The 12,898-nt window shown below is 37.5% G+C and overlaps 1 protein-coding gene across 1 annotated transcript; it reads left to right on the top strand.

Annotated features, from left to right (window-relative positions):
* The first annotated feature begins 566 nt into the window (after nucleotides 1–566).
* Nucleotides 567–2,271, top strand: LOC134472320 (speckle-type POZ protein-like). The gene has a single exon (XM_063233637.1). The coding sequence runs from the start codon at nucleotides 732–734 to the stop codon at nucleotides 1,806–1,808; it is 1,077 nt and encodes a 358-aa protein (XP_063089707.1). The 5' UTR covers nucleotides 567–731; the 3' UTR covers nucleotides 1,809–2,271.
* Nucleotides 2,272–12,898: the final 10,627 nt, after the last annotated feature.

Here is a 12,898-nt window from a genome sequence, read left to right as displayed (position 1 = left end):
TGACACAGATTCCTCAGTGGTGGGGAACTTCCCTCTGCAGGCACCCTGAGGAGTAATTGCAACAAGAGACACTTGGATCATATAAATTCTTAAATTGGAAACCTGAGTGATGCCCAAATTATGTGGCTTTGTGCATAATTCAGGAATCCAAGCAGCCTAATTCACGCATTTGGAATTTTATTAGGTGAGCTCAGCAACAACACACATATAGATTCTGTTTCAGAATCCCATGTAGTGCTGCTGAACGGGAAGGTTACAAAGCTGTTAAAACGAAAAGAACATCCTATTGGAAAGAGCTTAGTTAGAATCCTAAATTAATTTTTGGTTGACATCTTTATCCTACTTCTTGTTGAGCAGTTAATTTTTCTCTTATGGGTGTAGTACATTTGCTTTTCTCATATGATTGTACTCAAAGTAATTATTCCAAGTCTGGAGCAAATAGAGCACACTAATCAAATAAAGGGCACAAGATTGCATCAGTCATGCCAAGCTACGACAATATTCTAGCAAATATTGACAAATAAATTTATAAATAATTGCTTTTTTAATCTATATAACAGGCTCTCCACTTTGTGACTGAAAAACTGCCCTACTCCTCTTGGAGTTGTTGACAGGTGTGAAAACTCTACCATCTGGGGAAGAAAGAAATCTTTGCCTTGTGACTTGTGAAACTTCCTTTCACTTTCACACGACTAATTTCAACGGTTGTTCAGACTCCAGCCCCAGCAGAAATGTCGAGTGGGCCAGTAGTGGACAGCAGACACACCACAGACATCAAAGTAGTGAACTTCTCCTATCAGTGGACCATCAGTAACTTTAGCTTTTGCACAAAGCAAATAGGTAAATGCATTGAAAGTTCAACTTTTTCATCACAGCAAAATGATAAACTGAAATGGGGCTTACGACTGTACCCAAAAGGGATCGATGAAGAAAGCAAAGATTACCTTTCCCTATATCTCAAATTGATCCAAAGTCCAACGAGAGAAGTGCTGGCAAAATTTAAATTTTACATTCTGAATGCCAACGGAGAGAAAACCAAAGAGAAGGCTAGTCACCAACCATATCGATTTGTGCAAGGCAGGTACTGGGGATTCAAACATTTCATTCTTAGGCATTTTATTTTCAATGCAACCACTGACCTTCTCCCTGATGACAGGCTTACTTTCTTTTGTGAGGTTAAAGTGGCACAATATTCCAGCAATATTTCCTGCCAAAATACCATGAATACTCTGAAGGTTCCAGAGTGCTGTTTGGCAGAGGACCTAGGAAGTCTGTGGAAGAGTTCCTGGTTCACAGATTGTTGTGTGTGTGTGGCTGGCCAGGAATTCCAGGCTCACAAAGCCATCTTAGCAGCTCGTTCTCAAGTTTTCCATGCCATGTTTCAACATGAAATGCAAGAGAGCAAAACTAATCGAATAGAAATCAAGGATATGGAACCTGAAGTTTTTAAGGAACTGATGTTCTTCATCTATACTGGAAAGGCACCAAACCTCAGTGCAATGGCACCTGATCTGCTGGCAGCTGCAGACAAGTATGGCCTACATCTCCTGAAGCTCCTATGTGAGATCGACCTCTGCAAAAACTTTCCCAAAGAGAATGCGGTGGAAATCCTCATTTTTGCAGACCTCTATAGTGCACATCTGTTGAAAACCTTTGCAATGCATTTCATTAACTATCATATTTCAGACATCCGGGAGACCTCCAAGTGGAAGGCAATGGTTCAGTCACACCCTCACTTGGTTGCTGAAGTGGATCGCTCTAGGACTTCCATGCAGTGTAATTGCATACACCCCAATGCAATTGTCTGAGGCAGTATTAAGATGCCACCTCGCCCAAGGCTCCATGTATCTTCCCAAACCTGTGGCTTCCTTTGCTAGCTCTTAACCCTGATTACGCCGGGCAATCTGCTGAACTTTCACCTGCTATGAAGAAACACTGAAGTATCCCTCTCTAGGGACAGATGGAACCCCCTCTTATGCTCATCAAAAGGGGGTAAGGCTTTTACATTTTAAGAGAAGTTTAATTTGGCAATGTCCTGAGAGTATAATTTATAGACCATCAGAAATATGTCTTTTATAATACCGTACCCACTGAATGTTTCAATGCTAAATTCAAATTAACACCAAAACACCTAGCAGGCAGATATACAAACATATGGAGTGAAGCTGCACTCAGGGAAGGGATCATAGATACACTCAGAATCAGCTACCGCTGGGCCCTCACTGCTCAAAGTGGCTTTTATCTTTTTGTCTTTTTTCCTAAATAAAATTTCATCTTAGTTTGCACAATTGTTTGACTCCTTGCCCTTTTTCTACATCAGATATTCAAAAGCCTGAGTAGTTTTGGAGGTGGGCTTATGACTCCAATGCCACCCAGGGTTAGAGCACCTTAGGTTTATAATGGCACTAAGCAATTTTTGGGATGGGAGTAAAGAGGACCCAGAACTTGGTCATTGTGACCTTAGGAAAACAGTGATGAATCCCTTTGCTCACTGGCCTGGAACTGGCCTGCCTTTTAAGCACTAGTCTCTACAGCCCAGCAGGGGTAGTGCAAAATACTCTGTCTTAGATGCAGCACAGTAATCATGAAGCTCCTGGAGCAAGAAATAGGGAAAAATGTTCAGATTTAATAAAATGAAAAACAAAGGTGGAAAATGCAGAATCAATGTGTGTATTCCAGGGGATTTCATGTTGAGGGAATCAAATCTCCATCCTTACAACTGTGGTAAATCATGCAAATTTGCAAAGATGCTTCATCGCTTTACAGGTCTCAAAAAAAGCTCTCTCATTGCTTGCACTTACTGTTTGTAAGAACACAAGACACCATAAAATCCTCTCCTGAAAGTTAGGAGTAGAGGAAAAAAGAGGCAGGAGGAGATTGCATTGAAAAGGCTTCACTTCCGAAAATCACTCTTGGTGTTCGTTTGGAGCCACTCAGACACTTTCAAAGATAAGAGGCATCTAAGAGCACCAAGGATATGAATTCACTTGTCCAGACCAAGTGCACAGTGGGATATAGTTATTTAATTCTGACTTAGCACAAGTGAACACTCATTGCTTGGTTATGGCACTGTGTAAGAATGAAAATATGAAAAAAACACCTGTGTAAGAATTATACAGTAAAAATGCAGGAGGTTTTAAGTATCTCTAATGATTTTTGTTTATGCTTTTGTTATTGTAGGACAGGGTTTTGCAGTACCAAGGGCTTGCCAGGTAAGCTTTTGTGCAGCTGAACTAAATTACTGGCTGTTGCCAAGCTTTTACCTACATGTGTCTCTGATCCTTGCAACCTCACTCATGAAAATTTCTGTACAGCCACTCAAGCAGCTTGAAAGTTTTTAAAATGAAAAAATACTTCACTCAGAGTTCATATATCTTGAAAGGAACTATAGTTTTACGTATTGTGGGGAAAAAGTGTTATGTTACTTTCCCCCTTTAGGCTGTATTTTTTTGTACCAGGAATGGAACTCAACAACATGTGTTTTCAAGGTAGGTGCTTATTCTGCTGAGCTAAATCCCTGCCCCCCCCCCTTTAGTTTTATTTCACTTCCATTCTCTCCTCCCCTTAAACAAAACAAAACAAAACAAAAAGTGCAAAATTGGAAATTCTTTATTACATTCTGTGTGAAAAGTAGTACAACACATATTTCTCAGCTCTCCATACCTGACTTACTGCTTGTGGAGGTTCATCCCAGTTTCTTCTGATTAGCTCATCTTCCTACATGAGAAAACACCCAAATTTATTATTTTTCCTTTTTGAAAACATAAATAATAAATATTTTGTAAGAAATGAATCTATAATTTTGAAATTACACATTTCTTCACTAAATCAAATATAAAATAATATTCAAAGTGCAATAAGAAATGTAGCAGAGTGGATTAAAGGCTAAAATATTGCAGAACAAGGATCTAATGCCACAGCTTCTCAGAGTACAAATCTGTCTCACAGTGATTTAGTGTAGGTGAATTTTTGAGATGGAGTTTATATTGAAAGTATAAATTTACAAAAAAACAAAAGTATGTTCGTTAAATTCTAGACAGAAACCAGGCAAGGACAGAAGGTTACGTGGTTGAAGGGTCACATTCAGATATGGGGGCTAAATGGACTCTCTTACAATAATGGGAGGCAAGCTGTTGAGCATCAGCAGATGGGCTGGTGTATATTTGGTCATACACCAGGTCATCAGCCTGATGTCATAGTTCTGGAATGTTTATGGCTGAGGGGCAGACCCATCCCCAGGGAAAAAATACTTCTCTCTGTGTAGTGGTCCCAATCTTAAAAGGATTAATGCCTGTAAAACATTAAGAGAAAATTATTTTGAAAACAACACCTGTTTGTTTGCTCATGTATAACTAACAATATGACAGAAGATGAACAGGCATTTCTCATAATTTATAGTCCTTTAAAGCAAGGAAGTTACCAACTGCACTTGGGAAGCCTCTAATGATCTGATCAAATCCCCTGGAAGTTCCCCTAAAGCCCCAACTTATCTGTGTCATCAAAAGATGCATGCTGCAAATCCTCAAACTCCTAATGAAGACATTCTGTCATATTTTCAACATCTATGTGAATAAGACTATCATATAAACAAATGAACTATGCAGGAGGTCCATGTGTTAGAAGCATTAGCAGTATATTTAGAAACAGACAGATTAAGTGATCCATTCTCTTTCCTTTATCCAACTAAAAACACTACTTGTGTGATTATGTTTATCATTAGTTCATATTTAGTTTACAGTTATAGTCACTGTAAGGTGGCACTTTATTGACAACAATAAGGCATGGTATAGGATCACCCTGGAGTTAGAGGTGTCTGACCACCGTGGGAGACACCTGTGATCAAATGTATCTGGCAACCACAGCAGGCATGTGAATGAGAGGGATCTGACCCTTATGGGAGACAGCTGGATCTGAATTCTTATGTACTGTATGCTGGATACAATGAAGGTTCCATTCCTCTTCCTTCTCCCTTGCACTTTCAATTCAGCCTATTCTTGGTGCTGACATTGTGTGTTCTCAATAAACAACAACTTATTACTAAGCATGTGCATATGCCTGGAAATTCTACACAAGAATCTGAACTTTTTTGGGCCCATTCAAATGAAATACAACCCTAGGTCTGTGTTAGAGGCAAAAGAAATTTCCCACCTTCCATCAGTCATGCCAGAAGCCTGGCTTTCCAGCCATTTCTGCACAAACAGAGTTACATGGAAAACTGTTCAAATTCACCTTCAAGATTGACATTTATTCATTTTTCTGGGTAGTGTAAATTTCCTTCCAACATTAAATTCAACTTTAAATGCAGTGGTTCATTACTGTAAAAAGAGCTATACGGAAGAAACATTTCATGTTGTACATGGTTTCTATTTGTATTTGCCTTGCACAAAAAATTACCTTTGGAATGTTGAAATATCAAAATCTATAGAACCGAAGTATATCTAATAGCTCATATTTGAAGGACTGTCCCAGATCTAAAAATAACTAAGGGCAGGTGGAAAATATGCAACTTGGAGATTGTATTGATATGAAAGTTGAAGATGATGCTGATTGGTGCTATTACAATTATGAAATAAGGTGTTAAGTCTGCTAAAAGAGAACAATTTGGACAGATTTTTTTGTTCTTTCTCTCTCTCTCTCTTTTTTTTTTTTTTTTTTTTTTTTTTTTTTTTGTCTTTTCATTTTCATCGGTACCAGGGATTGAACTCACCACTGCCCGCCTGCAAGGCCGGCGCTTATGGTGCTGAGCTAAATACCCAGCCCCTGGACAGATTTCTTATCATGTCCACATAAATATATCAGGTTTCATGGAATTTGATGAGAACACTGCTGGTGTTTAATATACTGGTCATTATCTCAGTGATAGAGCCTGTAAGATGTCATTATGGTGTGATTTAGAAATATTGACCCATATATCTCTGTGACTCAGAAATAAAGACACTAAACATGCAAATGAAAATGAGATTAAAATACTTGGGGAGCAGTTTTGCATTCACACATATTTATACATTGTGTGTAGGACACTACCATACTTGTCTTTCTGAGCTGAAAATGTAGTCAACTAAGCATTTTCTCCAAAAAAGAGAAAATCCTTCTCTATGCCAGTGCACTCCAGGAGCCCACGCAAGATTTTCAAGGGTGAGGTCACAAGGATAAAGAATTCACATGTGCAGTCTATCTGAAATAAATGTAAGCTGCATGGAACAAAGAAGAGGGCCATAGCAAAAGTCTGCTTTGCATCTTTACAATCTTTATTGTATGACTCTTATAGAGCTTATTATCTTATATTTACATTCTTAATTGTATGATTCTTATACAGCTTCTTATCTTATATTTACATTCTTGCATGCTGCATTAACCAGTGCATGTGTCTTATTCTGTACTATCATTGTTATGTAACTGTATCCCTCTTATCCTGGGCTGCACATCGGAGTTCAAATCCTCAGGTGTCCTTAGATCTCCCCAGCCTTAAAGCAAACTTAGTGGATTCCCCAATCCTTCTCCTCTAAGGTCTGGGTCATATGTATGTAACTTTTGATTTTTAACTGGGCACAATGACCTCCTCATGTTTTCATTAACCAACAAAGAACTATATGGTTTTATGAAACCCCTTCTTTCATTTGAACAGGTACATCCAGAAGCAACAACCTAGGCTGGCACTTAGCATTCAAAAATTGAGCTATATTTTGAGTGAGGACTTCAACCTGGAGGGCTAAGTTTATGGTCCTTGCCCCTGGACAGATGCTTATATCTTCAGAAGTCAGTATTTTTCCTCAGGCATCCCACCACTGTAATGCCTTTGTCCAGGCAACTGTTAAGACCCTTCCCAATGAGAGGCAGGGTTTATGTCTTGATTCTCAATAGCCTAGCCTCAGCTTTTTGGCCATGCTGTCATATGTCTTGCCATATCTTGGCACAACACAAGAGATCATGCCCCATCTATTACTCCTGAGCTTCTGAAGTGTCAGACCACTGCAAATAAAACAAATATATGTGCACAAATGTAGGGAAACTCCTTCATGAATCTCACATGGCCACACTGCCTGAAACTCTTCCCATGGGTTTGAAGTGAGTTTTTTGTTTTTAACTGGAGTGCCTCTGTAATGAACTACACAGTGGCTTCTGCTGGCTGTGGGACTGGGACATGTCTACACCCATTAGGAAATCCTACATTAGCTTTAAGTCTCTCATTCCCTTTTGAATACAGATCAGAAGTCATGTCCTGTAATTCATCGTCCCAGATGAATTCCTGGGCCATGTAAGTTAGAGGGCCCAACACGGTTGACTGTTCAGTTGCCAAGCCACATACCACCCATTTAAGAAGGAGGTGAAGGTCTTTTTCTTTTAAGTCTTTTAAAGTTTTGCATGCCAATCCCAGTCTCCAAAGGGAATCTTTCCCAGTGCTGCAGGGCCCTGCAACCTTCCAAGGAATTGGCTCCAGGTAGCCATAGAAAGCCTGGTGTCACATTTGAAATTAAAGATGGAAAGGTTTATTTAGCTCATAGGTGGTGGAGATTTCAGCCAATCATTAACTATCTCCAAGGCAAAGGGTCAAAGTGTAGAGATCAATGGTAGTGGAAAAGAACACAAGGAACAAGAGCAAAGGAGAGGATCATAGAGAGAAGACCCTTTCTCTCTCTTAATTTTTATATGGCCCACACCCACTTCAGTTTACTCCACACACCCATAAGCCCAGCATTGAACCCTGAGACATTCACAAACTCTGGAAGCTCACATCCATTTGTCTTCACACCCAATTTGTCTTCCAATAGATTTAGTGTTTCTGTTTTAATATTTAGATCTTTGACCCATTTAGATTTATTTTACTACATGGTGATAGGCATGGGTCTAGTTTTAGTTTTCGGCATATGGCGAGCCAGTTTTTCCAGCACCGTTTATTAAAGAGACTGTCGTTCTTCCAGTGAACATGTTCGGCCCCGTTAGCAAAGATAAGGTGGTTGAATGTGTTTGTAGTTGTGGTTGTATCTTCTAATCTATTCCACTTATCTTTGGATCTGTTTTGGTTCCAGTACCATGTTGATTTTTACTACAGTTGCCATGTAGTATAACTTCAAGTCAGGGATTTTGATAACTCCTGTCTTGCCTTTGCTGCTTAGAACTGTCCTTGCTATTGTAAGGCTCTTCTCACTCCAGATGAATTTTAGGAGTGATTTCTCGAGTTCTATGAGCCATTTTGATGGTAATTTTATCGGGATTGCATTGAATCTGTATAAAAGTTCTGGGAGAATGTCAATTTTTCCAATATTTATTCTTCCTACCCATGAGCAAGGGATGTCTTTCCATTTTCTGAGACCATCTTCAATTTCATTTTTCAGTGTATTGTAATTTTCCCTGTATAGGTCATTTACTTATTTTGTGAGAGTAATTCCTGAATATTTCATCTTTTTTTGGTTGCTAGTGTGAAGGTTGTTGCCTCACTTATTTCTCTCTCTGTGACTTTGTTGTTAGTGTATAGGAATGCTATTGATTTTTGAGTATTGATTCTGTATCCAGCTACATTACTGAATTTATTTATTATACCTAGGAGTCTTTTAATGCAGTTTTGGGGATCTTCTATATAGAGGACCATGTCATTTGCAAATAATGATAATTTAACTTCTTCTTTTCCTATCTTTATGCCTTTTATTTCTCTCTCTGTCTAATTGCTCTGGCCAGTATTTCCAGTACTATATTAAATAGGAGTGGTGATAAGGGACATCCTTGACTTGTACCTGATTTTAAAGTAAAGGACTTCAATTTTTGGCCATTTAGTATGATTTTGGCTGTTGGTTTCTCATAGATGGCCTTTATTATATTGAGGCAAAGACCATCTATTCCAATTTTCTGCAAGGTTCTTATCAAAAATGAATGTTGGACCTTATCAAAAGCTTTTTCCACATCTATAGAAATGATCATGTGATTCTTACTTTTGGCTTTATTGATATGGTGGATTACATTTATTGATTTATGTATGTTGAACCATCCCTGCATGCCCGGGATGAATCCCACTTGGTCATGGTGTATAATCTTTTTGATGATTTGCTGCATCCTTTTTGCCAATATTTTATTGAGGATTTTTGCATCTGTGTTCATTAGGGAGATTGGTCTATAGTTCTCTTTTTCAGTTGGGCCCGTCTCTGGTTTTGATGCTAGAGTAATATTTGCTTCTAGGAATGGATTAGGAAAGAGTGCTTCCCTTTCAATTTCATTGAAGAGTTTGAGGAGTGTTGGCCTTAGGTCATCTTTGTATTTCTTGTATTTTTCTGCAGTGAATCTGTCTGGGCCTGGGCTCTTCTATGTATGTAAAGATTTAATTACATTTTCAATTTCATTAATACAAATTAGGTTATTCAGTAGTTCTACATCTTCATGACCTAGCTTTGGTATTTCATATGCTTTTAGGAATCTGTCTATTTCTTCTGTGTTATCAAACCTTTGAGAGTAGAAGTTTTTGAAATACGTGTTGATGATCTTCTGTATTTCTTTTTTTTTTATTTAAGAGGAAAAAGAGAAAAACACAAAATAAAACAAAGCGGTGTAAGGGTACACGTAATACAGAACTACAAAAAAAAAAAAACAGTAAGAAATCACCCATTAATAGATGACATATTATCATCTTAGAAATAGTTGCTCAAATCACGGTATCAAAGAATACAAAGTGGACATCCAAACAGAGAGACTGCAAACAGCTGTGTTCAATGATCCAAAAACATTAATATAGTCAGCTATTTAACACCCCTAAACACACTTGCTGTTATATCCGTTAGAGCTCTTTTTTACAATAAAATTTACACATTTTGGATTTTATTACTCCTTAGTTCTTATTACTTTTTTGGGGGGGAGAGAATACAGTCAAATATGGCAAAAAAAAGCTGTCAGTCAAAACCAAGGATAGACATAGCACATGATGTAGAACAGAGTACAAGGTTATCAACAATGGTTATCAATGTTGTCTCTCGTTTCCTGAAAAAGAATTGTCTATCTCATTAGATATTATAAAGTTGGACAAAACAGGAGAGAACAAGACTAATAAAACTTAGGCATTGTAAACATTACAGGACTTCCAAAGGAGACAATAGTCAAACCAGAATGGGCATCTTAGTGAATCTTATTGCCTTCAAAGTAGTTGCCTATACCCTCAAACTTGATACTATCATACAGAATGGAACAGAGTCTAATCAGTCAAAACAAGATAGTGGGAGTATTACAGGACTTCAAAACAAGTTAATTGGAAATCAAAAAGAGTTACTATTATATATCCTAATTTTTTTAATTTTTCCCCTTTTTAAAACAAGCATAAGAAATGACTACATAATTTTTTTAAAAGAATAAGGGGGAGGTTGAGATAAAACAGGACATAACAATATAAAAATAGAGGTCAAAGCATGATTGTTTCAGCAACCTAGTACTTCACCACCATATAACCCGACTTAATAGTAGTTACCATAGTGTCTGTCTTTTTCCTTGAAATATTTGGATAAAACTTCATATACTCTAGCTTCAAATATTTCCATATCAAGAAGCCCAGAATAAAGCCTTTCTAATTAATGAGTGAAACCTTTATAAGGCTTCAAGTCCACCTAATGGGGAATCATGATTACCACATATTTTTATATATTTGAATCATTACTTACATTAGGGAAACTATTCGGTATTCACACATGCAAGATTGATTTATTTCACTTATGAGTATGGTCTCAAGCTGCGCCCATTTATTGATAAATATCTCAATGTGATCCTTCTTTATAGCTGAATAATACTCCATTGTATAGACATACCACCACTTTTTTATCCATTCCTCAGTTGATGGACACTTGGGTTGTTTCCAAGATCTGGCGATTACAAATTGTGCTGCTATAAACATAGGTGCACATATATCACTGTGGTATGATGCTTTCAGTTCTTCTGGGAATATGCCTAGAAGTGGAATAGCTGGAATAAATGGGACTTCCAATCCCAGCTTTTTGAGAAATCTCCAGACAGATCTCCACAAAGGCTGTACCAGTCTACACTCCCACCAGCAGTGCAGGAGAGTTCCTTTCCCCCCACAGCCTCTCCAGCATTTGTTGTTGTTGGTTTTCTTGATCCTGGCCATTCTTTCAGGAGTGAGATGGTATCTCAGTGTGGTTTTAATTTGCATTTCTCTAATGACCAATGATGATGAGCATTTTTTCATGTATTTATTTGCCATTTGCATTTCTTCATCTGAGAATTGCGTATTCATCTCAGATGCCCATTTTTGGATTGGATCTTTGAATTTTGGAGGTCTGAGTTTCTTTAATTCTTTATATGTTTTAGACAAGAGGCTCTTGTCTGAGAAAGAGTTCACTAAAATCTTTTCCCAGTTTGTGGGTTTTCTTTTCACTATGCTGGAGATTTCTTTTGACATGCAGAAACTTTTTAATAAGAAGTGGTCCCAATTATTGATTCTGGGAAGTATTTCCCATGCGGTTTGAGTCCTGTTCATGAATTCTTTACCTACTCCTATGTCTCCAAGGTTTCTACCTAATTTGTCTTCCAATAGATTTAGTGTTTCTGTTTTAATATTCAGATCTTTGACCCATTTAGATTTTAATTTAGTACATGGTGATAGACATGGGTCTAGCTTTAGTTTTCGGCAAATGGAGAGCCAGTTTTTCCAGCACCATTTATTAAAGAGACTGTCATTCTTCCAGTGAAACTGCTTGGCTCCTTTATCAAAGATAAGGTGGTTGAGTGTGTTTGTAGTTGTGGTTGTATCTTCTAATCTATTCCACTGATCTTTGGCTCTGTTTTGATTCCAATACCATGTTGATTTTACTACTGTTGCTTTGTAGTATAACTTCAAGTCAGGGATTGTGATGCCTCCTGCTTTGTCTTTGCTGCTTAGAATTGCCTTTGCGATTCTAGGTCTCTTCTGGTTCCAGATGAAATTTAGGAGTGATTTCTCTAGATCTATAAGGTATGTTGATGGTATTTCTATTGGGATTGCATTGAATCTATATAACAGTTTTGGGAGAATGGCCATTTTCACAATGTTTGTTCTTCCTATCCATGAGCAAGGTATGTCTTTCCATTTTCTGAGATCATCTTCAATTTCCTTTTTCAGTGTATTATAATTTTCACTGTATAAGTCTTTCACTTCTTTCGTAAGAGTAATTCCTAAATATTTCATTTTTTTGCTTGCTAATGTGAATAGTCCAGTTTCTCTTATTTCCCTCTCTGTAATTTTGTTGTTTGTGTATAGGAATGCTATTGATTTCTGAGTATTGATTTTGTATCCAGCCACATTACTGAATTTATTTATTGTATCTAAGAGTCTTTCAATGGAGTTTAGGGGGTCTTCTATGTAGAGTATCATGTCATCTGCAAACAATGATAATTTAACTTCTTCTTTTCCTATCTTTACCCCTTTTATTTCTCTTTCTTGCCTAATTGCTCTGGCTAGCACTTCCAGTATTATATTAAATAGGAGTGGTGATAAAGGACATCCTTGTCTTGTGCCCGATTTTAAAGTAAAGGCTTTCAATTTTTGGCCATTTAGTATGATGCTGGCTGTTGGTTTCTCATAAATGGCCTTTATTATATTGAAGTAAAGACCATTTATTCCAATTATCTGTAAAGTTCTTATCATGAATAAGTGTTGGACCTTATCGAAGGCTTTTTCTGCATCTATAGAAATGATCATGTGATTCTTATTTTTGGCTTTATTGATATGGTGGATTACATTATTGATTTGTGTATGTTGAACCATCCTTGCATTCCTGGGATGAATCCCACTTGGTCATGGTGTATAATCTTCTTGATGATTTGCTGGATCCTATTTGCCAATATTTTATTGAGGATTTTTGCATCTGTGTTCATTAGGGAGATCGGTCTATAATTCTCTTTTATAGTTGGGTCTTTCTCAGGTTTTGGTACT

The sequence above is a fragment of the Cavia porcellus genome, unplaced genomic scaffold (genome assembly GCF_034190915.1).
Source record: "Cavia porcellus strain 051 isolate PalLab524CR breed Dunkin Hartley unplaced genomic scaffold, mCavPor4.1 scaffold_23, whole genome shotgun sequence".
NCBI lineage: Eukaryota > Metazoa > Chordata > Mammalia > Rodentia > Caviidae > Cavia > Cavia porcellus.
The sequence above is the reverse complement of the archived record's forward strand: the minus strand, read 5'-3'. Positions and strand labels throughout refer to the sequence as shown.

Coding starts and splice junctions, on each gene's coding strand:
- LOC134472320 (XM_063233637.1), top strand. CDS start 732: ATGTCGAGTGGGCCAGTAGTGGACAGCAGACACACCACAGACATCAAA.